The sequence below is a fragment of the Thermobia domestica genome, chromosome 11 (genome assembly GCF_964235325.1).
Source record: "Thermobia domestica chromosome 11, izTheDome1.hap1.1, whole genome shotgun sequence".
NCBI lineage: Eukaryota > Metazoa > Arthropoda > Insecta > Zygentoma > Lepismatidae > Thermobia > Thermobia domestica.
Window position 1 is genome coordinate 58186043 of NC_137464.1, and position 15339 is coordinate 58201381.

At 33.0% G+C, this 15339-nt stretch overlaps 1 protein-coding gene across 1 annotated transcript in view; it reads right to left on the minus strand.

Annotated features, from left to right (window-relative positions):
* Positions 1 to 7508: 7508 nt before the first annotated feature.
* The window catches only part of LOC145664088 (NPC intracellular cholesterol transporter 2-like), a 34048-nt gene continuing 26217 nt past the window's right edge, over positions 7509 to 15339 (minus strand). The window contains exons 3-4 of the mRNA XM_081730436.1: positions 11262 to 11440; positions 7509 to 7777 (exon numbers count right to left, since the gene is read on the minus strand). Coding sequence (XP_081586562.1) covers positions 7694 to 7777; positions 11262 to 11440 — 263 coding nt within the window. The 3' untranslated portion in view covers positions 7509 to 7693. The remainder of the gene's footprint in view (positions 7778 to 11261; positions 11441 to 15339) is intronic.

Sequence of the window (15339 nt, forward strand, 5' to 3'; positions counted from 1 at the left end):
AACGCTTTGAGAAACTCCCTAGCCTGTCAGAAACCTACATAAGCTGTCACTAACTTCAAACTAAAAATAATTCTTTATTTCACGCACGTGAGGTCTGTTTGCAAATTCCTATCTCTTCAGCCTTGTACCTCTTGTAGCGTCATCTAATTTGAATGGCTATGTTTTACCTGTGAATGCTATTGAAGAATAGAAAAATTCGGTCGAGTATTGCTACCGGAGGAATTTGGAATCTTGTCTCACCAAATCAACTTCTTGTTATCAAAGGCATTCTGGAATCTTCTCAGGTAATGCTGGCTACTTTTAGCCAATAAATTGTTGTGATGCTTTTTTTTTTGAATAGAAATTAGAAGTGAATAATTTCATAAGCTAATATTTGTTATATTACTATATCGCTAAAATTACATCAACAAGAAGTTATACTCCTTTCTGACTGCTGTCATATTATGTATCTTTTTTTTTTTTTTTTAAGGAAACCATGCTGGTTACATCCTAATTTATCAGTATTTTAGACTATAAATTTAGATACTTTTATGCATGTTCTTGTATAAAACCAACAATATTCAGTATCTAATTAGATGTGCTATGCTAAATCCGTATTTCTCCTATCGTTCCTCATGAGGGTTCTTTAAAGTCAGACACAAATGACTGACACGAAATGCTAATTGCACTAATGGCTTTATTTGTAGCCATAACAAGTATGTCATTCACTTTCTTTCTGCATCCTCTGCACTTTGTACTACAAGCCATCATTGTAATCAAGAAAAAAAGTAACAGAAATTCTTGAGCCACTCTGTACTTGAGCATTTTTGGTTAACCCGTAATCAGACACTATTGTATTGTCATGTTTATTTTATTCATATTTCATTCACTTCAGTTTTTCATATGAAATAAGAGAAGGAATACTATTTACATAGTCAGATTTCGTTAAGTCGAATCACATTAATTCAGACTTTAATTCGTCCACAAATGTTATTTGTTACTGTACAACAAAAAGACGGTAGTAAAAACTTATGAAGACTAAATGAAGATTTTTACACGCATTTTTGGAATTTTTATTATTGTTTAGTGCCTCTTGACATTCCAATAATGTTTGCGTTCCACACCCAAAACGTAGGTGACTGAGGAAAAATGTATTAAATGTGTCCTTGGTCGAAAGAGACAAAGAAGTACTGATACGATGCGACGTAGATGCAATTTTGCAATTAGACTTAAAACGGAACTTACAACAAGGAAGAAGTTAGGAGATCTTTCAAATTAGTCCAGAGTATCTGAAGTCCATTGTATATGAACCACTTCACTTCACTGATGTTCAATTACTCCATTGGCTTCAGAAGTCCTCGATATCAGTGATATGAAAGACACCGTGCCAAAGAGTATTTTCAACCACTTAATACCAAACTAGAGAAGTAAGGGTTTCTTACGGGAATCAAGGTTTTGAAATTACTTGAGTGAAACGTGACGCATATTATTCAATGCGATATATGGGCTCATGAATAATATTTTGGTTATAAGACAGATTGTGCTTTTTGTTAATAGTCAGCTATAATTTGAATTGAAATAGGACCCATAGGAACCATTACCATAAAAATACAAATTACTATTTCATATTCTCCTCATAGGGTGTTCCATAACTCTAGACTTTTATCTTATATAACTTTTTCTTAATTATTTAATTTCGATTTTTTTTAAAAAAAACTTTAATTTAATGCATATTAGAGATCATTAAATTTCTTATTACTCTGTACGAAAACTATGAATACTTTCTGAACTGTTTGCAAACTAATAATAACAATAAAATACAAAATAAAGCATTCCATATAAGATTTTTCTTTCCTCTCTATTCTAACATGATTTATGTTGTTTATCTAACTACAATGTGGGCTGGAGGCGCGGTGGCTCAGTGGTAGAGCGTTCATCTCCGGTGCTTGGGGTCCCTGGTTCAATCCCAGCTCGCGCCGTGTAAACTTCGTGGTGGACAAACACCGTGCTCGTGGGTTTTCTCGGGGTTTTCCCGTTTCCTCTCACTTTCTTCGTTCCACCATTTCACTCATCTCTCATCATCACCGTCTCCTTTAGCCTAACCGGCATAACCGTGGGACGTAAAACTTAAAGATTTTTACAATGTGGGCTAAATTAAGAAATAACGTTTTAAGTATCTTAAATTTTAAACATGTGCCTTTAACTCAAGGAACTTACGTACCGGCTACGTTCGAAATTATTTATAAGATTGATATGAATCATTACAGAAACTTCTATCTTGTATTTATGCTTCTACAAAGTTTCTGATTCAAAAGATTTGTAGCGTCAATTGCAGATCTCTATAATGGAAAGAAGCAATCTCTCGTGATAACCATGCTGTTATAAATGTTTAACGAATGCTTAATAAAAATTGAAAAGTTGATAGGTAGAAGAGCTCAAGTAACAAAATCGAAAATTTAGAAGATAACTTCGGTATCATATCTTATAGATTGCACAAACAAACAAGAAATAAGAAAACAAAAGAAAAGAAATATGTCCCATAAAACTAAAAATTAACTCTTCAATTGTAGAAAAGTTAAGATTCCTTACACTGAATAAGTTTTGTCTGATATTTTATCTGATAATTAGACATCGGATTTTTATGAACTTAAATTCATGAAATATGCAAGCTACTATATGCTGCTAAATGTATTAAAATATGCACTTAATGTGCAATAACAATGCAATAAAACGAAGCACTCTCAAAGGTGCAGCAAAGTTGAAACAAAGTTTTGTAGCTAAAATATAACATCGAAAGTGTACTTTACTTTTCATGGATTTCCCACGATTATGAATTTATTTTTATGATAGTAACAGTTTATATTCTCCTAGTTTTTAAAACACACAAATTATGAGATTAAATTAAACACAGTGATATGAGAACACTGTCTCCAGTTTCTCTTCATATTGTATGATACAGTGATTTATTACGTTTTCACTGTACGAAAAAAAAGTTTTCCTTTTAAGGAATTACCCCTTCAGGTAAATGCTTTGCTGTATATCACAAGATAGTTTGTGGCATTTGTAGGAAAAAAAGATCTCTCAACAGCAACCAATGTTATTGGACAATATTTATAGAGAGGAGCAAGTTTAGTATATGTACTTTCTGGTAAGTTGAAATCTAATTCTTTAAGGTATTTTTCCATATGGCTTCAATTGTTTCGTAGGCGGAGTTTCTGGCAAGGACATCTGTCAATTTCTTTTGCACAGAGTTCCCGAATTTACTAAAAACTGATTGAACATCATTAACAAGAGCTAATCATTCACTGAGCAACATTCGTCGCGTCTCTTGTTTCTGAATTGGTATCAACACAATATTACAATGAGTCTTTGCCATTATCAGATTTCTTTTAACCTATTGGCAATCGTAAGTGTCTTTGCTCTGTTAATCGGTTGCTAACATTATTGGTCCTCCATAAACTAGACATTCTTCCACTCTCCCATGTAAAAAGTCATTCACGACATTTAAATGCATTGAAAATACAAACTAAAACTGAATTTATTGCATGCTATAAGCATATATCTGAAATAAAAAAACTTATAGAATAAGTTGAATATGCTCTTAAGCACTAATATATATACATTAACCTTTGAAATATGCGTTTATATACACTATAAAACTTCAAATGCGAGCTGTATTGTTGTTTTTAGAAACCACTACCAAGTTTAACAGAGATGCATATAAGCTAACAAAATATGTATTTCATTAAAATTCCGATGTCTACTGATAATATATTTTGATAATATTTATGAATCAAGTAATCTACTTGGATGAAAATATATTAATAAGAACTTTGAATAAATCGAGAACCAATAGTTATAGAATCTTTCAGTTTTGTTTTCGGAAAGAGGAAAGAATAGACTGTTATGTCTAGCAGACAATTGAACACAACAGGACTTCACGCATGCGCATTACTCATGAGCAAAATGGCGTCCTTTACTGTTCGTCAAAAAGTGGAATGTTGATTTCGGTTCGCAGAATTCAAATCCCCTGTAACCGCACAGAGAAGATTTAGACAACGATACGGACAGGAACCACTAGACCGTCATTGTATAGTTAGATGTCAGAAACAATTGCTGGAAACTAGCTCTGTGTTGAAAAAGAAAGGCAGTGGGGAGAAAACTCATAAATGAAGAAGAATTAGAGATTGTTCGGGAAATCTTTCCGCGAAGATCACGCAAAATGATAAAGCTAGTGTATACAACTTTGAGTCCTGTGTGTGATATCGTGCATAAAAGGTTACGTCTCAGAGCCTACAAGCTACAGTTTGTTCAAAAGCATCAGTTTAATGACAAGTCTGCATGTATAAGTCAGCTGCTGAAAAGCTATCGTACGTTGGTGAGGACAATGATTTCCTTAAAAGGATAGTTTTTCCTGACGATGTTATCTTTGATACGTCAGGTAAGGTGCATAGGCATAACTGCAGGATATTGTGTGAGGAAAATTCACATCAGTTTTTGGAACATGAATGCAAAAACCAAATAGTAAAGTGTGGTGTGGATTGAATGAAAATTCTGTCATAGTCCCAATCTTCTTTGAAGATGCTACAGTTACAGAAGCAACGTACCCAGCAATGTTGGAAAATTATGCTGTACTTCGTATACTACAAGGATACATGTTCTCACAAGACGGTGCTCCTCTTGCTTGATAGAATTTCTGGATAACCATTTCGAGAAAAATTGAATTGGAAGGGGAGGTCTCAACTCGATCCCCTGGACTTTTTTCTTTGGGGCTACGTGAAGGTTTTGTGTACCAGACCTAAGTTCAAGATTTGGATGTTTTAAGAAAATGAGTTTTCGATGCTTGTGGATCCGTGACACTTCAAATGATATGCAACACTTGAAGGGAGGTTGACTGCCGCCTTGATGTTTTCGACTGCATTTCTCGTAACAAATCTTTATAGATCTATAATGTTTAACGATTCGATTTTAATTATCTTTAGAGAAGTCGGGGTGAACCGGGAGGATAAATTACAAATTATATTTAAGTAGTTGATGAAGTACATTGCGTTGCTCGAATAAAGTACAAGAAATAGCTGTTTCAGATAGTATTTAATATATCCACTTCAATTCCTTGAAGATGTGTTAGAGAAAATCATGAAGAATTCAGAACCGGTAGTCTTAAACTGCTTGCAATAAATACAAAATAGAATACTGTTTCTTGTCTACAGCTACGTAGAAGTATGCAGAGTCAGTAGTAAGGATATGCATAAAGGATAAACAAATACATATACATATGATCATACATTAAGTTTTATATAGCCTTATAAGACTAGCCTTCGGTTAGCTGGAAGGTCCGCCTCCAGACACCTGCGTTTTCTTTGCCTACGGACTCCTGCCCCTTAAACCCACAAATCTACGGAATTTCAACTTTCTTTTCCTATTTCAACTATCTAAACGATAAAATTTTTTATCACAAGAATATACCCATTTAAATAACATGGGAATTTCATTACCTCCTTTAGACCCCTTAAAAACAAGAAATATTTACTTTTGGAAACGTTCCTGTGGATTAGTCTACAATAATGCCAAATTTCATCATTCTAATCCTGTTGGAAGTGCCTAAACATTTTGAGGCGTAGAAGATGTCCCAAATAAATAACATGGGGAAATTTTTTCCGTTCTTCATAAAACCATTCTAAAGTTGGAAATTTTTATTTTTGGTGATGTACTTGGGCAACGCTAACGAAAACGTACAAGCATACCAAATTTCAAGTTTATATTCCAATTCCAAGTATCTAAAATATGGTATGAGATTATAGGTCCAAAAAAGGTCCATCAAAATAACACGGGGAATTCCTCCATCGCCCCTTTATACCCACTAAAAATTAAAAATATTCATTTTTGGAAATTTTTCTGTGGGTTAGTCCAGAAAAGCTACAACTATGCCAAATTTAATCATTGTAGACCTGCTGGAAATGCCCAATAATTTTGGGGTGTAGAAAATGTCCCATATAAATAACATGGGAAAGGTTTTTAATTGCCCATAAAACCTCCCTAAAGTAGGAAATTTTTATATTTAATAATTTCGTTAAATAGCCCAGTAGAAAACATACACGTATATCGAATTACAAGATTTATATTCCAATTCCAAATACTAAAAACATGAGATTATAAATACAAAAAATAAATAAATAAAATAAAAATTTATAAATAAATAAATAAAAAAATGGTCCATTTAAATAGCATGGGGAATTTCTTCATATCCTCTTTACACTTCCTAAAAATTAAATATATTCACTTTTGGCAATTTTCATGTGGGTAGCTCCCGAAAAGCTAAAATCATGCGAAATTTTAACTTTCCACGTCAACCAGAGGTACCTTTTTAATTTATGTCAGTTCATGTAGTTTTATATCTAAGGTAGGATTAAGATAAAGTTTTGGGCTTTTGTCTCCTTCAAATCTTAAAAGAAAATGACACAAAATAAAGGATTAAATTCTGTATTTCTCCTTCAAACTTTACTTGAGAAAATTTTAAAATACACAGTTTAAACGTTTGATTTTTGTGGCTTTAAATCTTGTTTGTAAATATTCTGATGGAAAGTCTTAATTATTGCGTCTACTTACCGTAAGCTTTATCTATTTAAAAGTGTAAAAACGTTAAAGCTTAACGTACAGTATGTCTTCTTTAAACCTTCATCAAATGAGAGGTAAAAGGCTCATTGCAGTAAATTTTCTCGCTATCATCTCTTCAATTAAGTCATATCATCCTAGAGTTATTACGGAAATATTTACTTACAAAATATGAATAAAATTATAATAGCAGAGAACTTACCCTAAAGAGTAATCTATATCTTGTGACATTTTTTATGACAAAGGAGATACCATATTGTAGATAAGAATTGAAGTAATTATTTATTAAAAATGAACATAACCAAATCAAGTTTTTCCGAAAATAATGGTTCTTATGCAAAGAACTCACCCAAAATGAAATTTCAATTTCTGGATTTATGGAATATTAGTTTAAGAAATACAAACAAATTAGTTTAATATTTTCTTAGGAAATTGTGAATTTTGATGTTTTTACCATTCAGTATGGTTGGGGGTAAGAAGAAAAATTTAAAACTTTCTGGATAATCTTACAAAATCATTAAGTTTTAAATTGAGTCCGGATACATTGAACGGTAGGTCTCTGAACGAGTGTATATAAATCAAAACGAATGGACAGATGAACGGACGGATAAAAGATCAAAAATTTATTTTTTGACATGTATTGGTATAGAACATATCAATCCGTTCAAATCTTGAATTCAGTTCTTTTCATGATCACAATGTACTTTCTTTCCTCCGGTCAACGCTGGAAAGTAAATATTATAGAGAAAACTTGAAAGCCAAGCCTAATATTTATACTCTGTCCTTCAAGCCTGAAATGGCGAAACAAATTAACAAAACTTTGTAAATCTTTTATTATAATCGAATGTACGTATCAAAATATCTGATTAATGAATAAATTACCCTCTTAAAAAATGATGACTAATATTCTGTATTTTTGGTATATAAACAGTTTCATACACAGTGTATGAGAAGAAACTGTGCAGTACTTTTTTTTATTTTTAGAATATTTAATACAAATATGAGAATATTATAAATGCAATTTATTGTTTAATACAATATAATACAACATTTATTTACAAAAATTTTAAGTGCAAAGCTTAAATTTTTTCTTGAATACTCCTTAAATTATTTTTACTGGAACTTGAGCACAAAGTATTTTTTTCTTGTTTTGATCCAGCAGCTCCCATCGAACTTCCAATGTCATCTGGAAAAATAAACATAGTTGAAATTTAAATGTGAAGACCTCAAATTTAGCTTAGTTGGAAAAGTTAATAAAAAATTAATAATCTAATATTAAAATTAAGAATATGAAAAATAATTTATTAAATTAATAATTAACGCTAGAAGAAAATAACGGTTAAAATGAAAAAAAATAATTGATTAAATTAAAAATCAATGTCAGAAGAAAGTAACGGTTAAAATTAAAAATAATAATTGATTTCTTCTCTAGTGTAACAGAAATAAGCGAACAATAGATTAATAAAAATAATATATCAACTGTTCAGAGAAATTTTACATATATATTATATTGTTATCCATTGTTTCTAAATTTTACAATTTATTTTGTCCTTTTTGTGTCAGCTGTTCTTTTTACGATATGACCTTGTTCTCAAGGGATGTCTTCTCAATTTTATGGCAATATCTATCAGTGAAAAATGATAGTCCATGCGATTAAAATATATTAGGCGAATTGAAATTTTGTAAACTGAAATAGACTCTTGCTGATAATTGATTGAATTAAAAGTAAAATCAAAAATGACATTTTTCATTGTTATAGAATAAGACTGGTTTTGCGTTGTGAAAGTTCATGTAACATTTAATAGATAAAATTAAGAGCATGGAAAATATTACTCTGCTATTATGAAAAGTTACATTCTCAAACAAAACTGATAGGTAATAAATAAACAGGGAATCCATAATATAATAAATCTCAGAAATATTTATTTAACAGGGTTTCTGAGAAAAAAAATATCGCCTTATTTTTAAATCATTACGAATTTTTTCTAAGGATTACCAATTCCAGAGAAAGGTAATTGATTAAATTTAAAAATTAACAAAATTTGTAACTGGTTAATTTAATTGTAATTTTTTGTTGGATTAATTACAAGATTGAAATTTAGCATTATATTTACCATTTACGAGAAGTTTATTAACATGTGTTTACATTTTATTGATTACAGCGCTATATTGACAAGTTTTAGACTGATAAATACCAAACACCATGCACCTAATAAAAGACTCATCAACTTAAAAAAATAAACAAAAACTACAAAAACATGGCTACCAAAATTGAGAAAAACAAATAAGACCTTCATGAAATATACAACAAAACAAGATAACAATATGTTTAAAACGTCACCAAAGAGTTAAAACGTCACCAAAGAGTTAAATCTAAAACAAAGATTTAGAAAAAAGTTAAAAGAACAAGTAATAAAATATTAAGTTCGTGCGACTGAAATGTTGAACTTTACGTCTGGTGGATATTTACTCTCTGTAACGCAATCCATGGATGAGTTCTGATCATAGGTACCAAGTCACAAATTCAGTATATATTTAAAAAACAGGGTGTGTTGCGCGGTGAACCAGGAGGTAGTGTGTTGTTTAACAGGATCGTGAGAAGGTGCACCATACAGAATATACAATTGTGAGTCTCTTTCATTTATAGTTTCAAATAGGGAATTCTAGACATCCAGCCGGAAAAACAGAACAGCATTGCTTTGGAAACATAAGTGACGAATAAACGCAACATAGTCTACACCATTAGTTTCTGAAATTTCGAGTTGGAGACATAAAGTTCAAAAAATGAAACTCAAGTTCACCGACCAACAATATATTGATGTGATTTCAAGGGACGCGTTGAAGTAAATCTTCTGAAAAGTGTTCGTGCAATCGAAGACGAGTAACTCGTACAATATACCACTATCGTTTGACGAATCCGCGCATACCGTAAGGAGGTGAAGAAGTTATGTTCATACGTGCCTATGAATTGATACCGGCCAAAAAGAATCACTATCTGAGGGTATGCAGTTCTCTGAGTGTGGGGAATAACCGTGTACCGGGATGGTTTCCTGTATCGTATTGTCACTTCTGATTATAAAGAATCGACTATGACAATCTTAAACGGTTAGGGCCATAGTGGAGCGTGACCAATGTATAGGGCGGTTTCGAAAATCACACATTCCCAACTCCTCAGAAGGTGCCCAGAAGTTGTTGATGTTGGTATCATTATCCACGGGGAACATTATTCATTATTTCTTTCCCCATCTAGGCAAAACCATAATTGTGCATTTTTACAGTGCTGAATTTCCTCAAACGGATCCCCAACCTGCGTAAGTTGAGACAATGGGTTCCCCACAAATTTTCAGCGGTCTACAAAGCAAACCAGTGACAACATTTTGTCGATGCTGTCTCAGCACCACAATACATTCATATTTGGTTGAGTTTGATCACGACTAACGAAAAGTAGATCCAGTATGACATTCCCATGCATGTCAGACCTTGGTTGTCATCACGCGACTTGTAACTCGCGTCAAGACCACTCCTGAATCCAAGACCAAGATCTTGCTCTGGGTCTGCTGCACTAGTCGCCAAATGGTGCATTGCAAGTTCCTACCACCAGGCCATGCAATCACTGTGAGCCTGTGCTCGGAAGAATTGAAGCAGATGCAACATGCACTGTACCGATGGTTAATCGCAAAAGTGTTATCAACAGTGGAAGACCACACGTGACAAGGACGACCAAAGAAACAAGTCAGTAACTCGGCTGGAAAACATTGTGCCATCTATCAAACATAGCACCATCAAATTAATACCTGTGTCATTCCCTGGTCAACCACTTGGTATGAAATCCCTTGACAATGAGGAAGACCTGCGGAACGCACTCGCGCATTCTTTTACGTCCAAGATCCCAAGTTTAATTGCCAAAATATTACACAGCTACAGGTACTAGATGCTAATGGAGATCACTTAGGAACCTAACGCATAGGGTTATTTGCTATATAACTATTTCTGACGTTCACGGAAGACAATATATTTTTTTGATTATCTCATAACTACTGACCGTAACTGTAGTTACATTATGAACACAACAGGTAGACAAACAATACTTCACTACAATGGTATGCAGAAGTTTTGCTGGAAATAAATACAAATTGTAAAAACAGTTCTTCTTCTTCTTCTTCTTCTTCTTCTTCTTATTATTATTATTATTATTATTATTATTATTATTATTAGTAGTAGTAGTAGTAGTAGTATTATTACTATTATTATTAGTGAAGATTTGAAGATTCAATGCTGCATCTTAAATTGCTAAGTCAGACAAAAAGACGTATGACTAACGAGTTGGACTGTGTCAGGATTTACATGGGTTGGAAAGTATGCAATATGTAGAGCGCGAGCTAAACAAGGTTGTAAACCACAGTCATAGAGGGTAAAGTCCATAGTCACAGAGGGTGAATAAAAAACAAAGACACAGAATAAAAACAGATTGTAAGGGAAGTTTGCTTCACAAACCATTATGTATGATTTGATCTGAACTCCTCTGAATAGTAACTTCCAGGAATGACAAAATACTTAGCATCTTGAAGAACAGCATCGTAAAAAAAAAAAAAATGTAAAAGTTTTTATTACAATTCTGATAAACTTTATAAAATGCGATGGCATAAAGTAAGTAAAATGGCTTAACCTACCTTGGGATAGTTTCTCTTAATTTCCGCTTGTGTGGAATATACCGCCATTTGACCAGGAAGAAGAGGACATCGTCCAAAAATGAGATTCCTACAACCATCAATTTCAGACGAACGAACTGGAATTTCGGTTTTTCTGATTATAGCTTTTGCTTGGGGAGTCATTTGAGTCACCAGAGAGGCTGAAACGAAGTTTAAACGCATTATATTCTCGTCAAATATTTTTCAAAATGTTATGTAACATATGTATGAGGCATTCAGAACACAAAAGAATCAAATTCACTTACGAAAGTTGTGAGGGGAAGAAAAGACATAAAATTTGTACGGTACGCTCAAGTACACGGAAATATATATATATTTTAATACTATAAGAGTTTATTACAATGTCTGCACGTTCATGTTTTAAGCGTAGAAAGGAGTTTCAGATAGGTATCTTAAAAATAAAATATTTTCAAAATCAATGATGATTTCAAAGAGTGGCCAGGGGGAGGGGAGGGATTTTCTCTTCGGAGCTACGAAATTCTCCGCAGGGGCGGATCCAGGGAAGGGGGTAATTGCCCCCCCCCAGAAGAGAAAAAAATTTTATTGTATAAATATATATAAACACATCTCAGAGTTTGGAGCTCTTAAAAGTAGCTCTAAGCAGCAATATTACAACCCACCGCTCCCCCCAAGAAGTCCGTCTTGGATCCGCCCCTGATGGAGCCGTATCTTCAATCGTGCTCAATGTGAATTATCTGTAGGTTTGCAGTACTACCTCCTTTCGTATATTAAAATTCCCTTGCGAAGACAATTTTCTGAAATCATTACTGTCCAAAATGACCAAAAAATAGAGCTGATTTCTTTGTGCACCGTACGTTTGCATAATAATAATGATATTTTGATAACGTACTTTTTCTGCATGCAGATTAGTATGAGACGAATGGTCCTCTAGTTTAAATTGATTTGAACCATGTGAAGAAATTGAACCTGAGTCATCCGACCTTTTGGCGCCCATGCTAACCATAGGCTATGGACTTTAGTATTGCCCACAAGAGAAGACGAGAAATAAGTTTTCTTTATCTCGTCTTGTAAATTTTGTATAATTTTCATCTCGTCTCGGTTCTCAAAATGTTTTGTCTCATCTCGTTTTGTGAATTTATATTCAAAATTTATGGCCCTATTTCTTTTCTTAATTTCGTCTAAAAGTTATCAGAATTTTTCCGTGTCACAACAGGTTCACGAAAGGTGTGATATAAGAACATTCAAACCAGAATACAGTGGACTCTTTTTAATTCGAAGTCCAAGGGGACACGAAAAAACTTCGAATTATCCAAAATTCGAATTATCCAACAACATTCATTTTCAGATATATAACAACAAACAAACCAAAGTACTGTGCATCAAAAACATGTAGACTTTACCGTTAAAGCAGCTTATTATTTGCGTGATCGAATACCGAAAACTAACAAACGACATTGACTCCACATAATTCAAACTACGTGTACAATAAAAAATATATTTACGTACAACACTACAACATACATTGAATAGCCCAAACAATTAAATACCAGTAATAGTTTGAATATTCTTTTCTCACTTTTAAGAAGTCGTAAACCTCATTTGCTTAAATTCGATTGTTTTTGTACGGTCAATAAATACGATATCAATAACATTTGGTTAACTTCATCAATAATTCATCTTAAATTTTCAACCAATTCTGAAACAAGATGAGATTGGCAACGTTCTCTATTTTTACTGCTTCCCCAACTCACCTTCATCTTTATCATTACATAGATTTTCTATTTATCTTTTGTATTACTCTTCCCTATGGCTGCATCTGGATAACAGAAAACACGTTAAAACTGTATTTCTCTGTTTACATCTGTCCAACATTAAGAATTTTCAAATATGTTTACTTCGAATTATCCAAAACATAGGTTCAAAAGTTCGATTTATCCACAATTTTTTACTATTCTTTTCAATACAGTTTTCAAGGGGAATGGACTTCTGTTCGAATTATCCAATATTTCGAATTATCCAAGTTCGAATTAACGAGACTCCACTGTACTATTGAAATATAATGTGTAATAACTTGCGTATGTTTAAACGTTGATATATTCTCTTCATTGTATTATATTCGTACAAATATTTTACATCAGTTTATAGATTTCATAGTATGAACGTTGTACCACTGAAACAGTATTTAAGATCTCAGACTTGGGTGAAATTTCTCGTCTCGTAAGTAACACTAGTAGCCTTATAGGACATCCGAGCGAAGTTGCTCAAGTGGTAGAGCGTTGGCTTCTCATTCGGGAGGTCGTGGGTTCGATTCCCGCTGCCAACCATCCTGACTGGGGTTTTCCTCAGTCCTACCAAGCCAATGCCGATATGGTACCTACTAAACAGGCCATGGCCGATACCTTTCCATGATCTTTGAGCTGTATCTGGTGATTGTTAAATAAATATCGAGTTCACGTATGGATTCACAAAATTTTATGCTTCGTATGTTCATGTAACTCTTCGAAATACCTCTAAAATTTATATATTGAGGAGATAAATTCAAGGATACATCTCAGCTTTATCCTTTACAAGAACTACATTTGAACCATTATCATTATTAGTTGCAATTCAAACATTGGTAAACGTTAATGCAGTAGTTCATGTAATAATTCTGTATTTAGAAATAAGCTCAAGAGATGACGAAGTTAATTACATGTCGAAACGTTATACATTTCGAAGTTTTATTTAAAAGTTACAGTAAACGGTAACATTCGATTTATAAACATCCATATTCCATAGCTGAAATATTCAATATAAGGAAAAGAATCATATGTACATGTTTTCTTTATTTATTTTAAAGTTTTACGAACGAAGTAGGAAAATATAAAGGTATTATATTAAGAGCTCAAATAGAAAGAATTACTTCAGTTGGAGTAATGCTGATGTCCAGGATAACAATAGCTATCGATTTCGAGGAATTTTTGAAAGAGGATTCTGAGGAATCCTGAGTACAAATCATTTCTAAAGTATAGTATCTATACAGTAGTTTATGGTATCACAGCAAAAGAAATTGGAGGAGTAGGGTAAGTGCACCATACAGGCACGTAGCCAGGATTTTCTTAATAGGGGGGGTCCGAGACATGAAATACTGCGGTTATCACACCAGAGTTCGATTATTTTAAACTATTTTACTGGTAACATATATTGCTTCGTTTGGTCAGGATTTCGTGATGAAGGGGGGGGGGGGTTTGATGTGAAATATTGTGGTTATCACACCAGGGGCTTGATCAATTTAAACTATTTTACTAGCAACATATATTGGTTTGTTAAGACTTTAAAATTAGGACATGTTAGCAAGGGCGCCGATTTCTCTGTAAATTTGGAAGGGTTCATCCAGATGCAGAAGGCATATATGAGGATTTTAAGACAAATTGCATTCAAATTATGCCAATATATTGTATATTCATAAATACAACAAGGGGCCCACATGACTTTTGGGGGGGCCCTTGGCCCCCTCTGGATCGGCGCCCATGCATGTTAGTAAGTATTTTAGTAACAAACTATAAAGAAATCTTGAATAAAAAAATATTTACAAAAATATTTTTTTAAATAGTTTACAATATCTAGGTTCCTTCTTCTGTTCATCCAAATATAAAAATTTTCCTTTCATTATGAACTCAACTATTTTAAAAAAAAAAAGTACGTATCCAATAATGTCTTGTAAAATATTTTATATCTGCGTTCCTTTCTCTATTGAATCAAATGTTTACAGGACTTGCTTACCACATAACTTTTTTGTTTTATTATTCCGTCAACTACTGTCTGTTCCAAATGACAAGTTAAAGGAGCAGTAGAAAACTGTTTCTGAACTAACATGTTTGATACTACAGGGAAGCGATAATAAAAAATTATTTTTATTTTTAGCTTTATTTTTATCTTTTTATTTTATCTTTATATTTCTATCTTTATTTTTAACGCTGATTCTTCCTATTTCTTGTTTCTTTTTGTTTCGTCCTTCGTTACTTTATTATTTCTGGTCTCGAAGGGGGGGTCCGGACCCCCCGGACCCACCCCTTGGCTACGTGCCTGCACCATATAT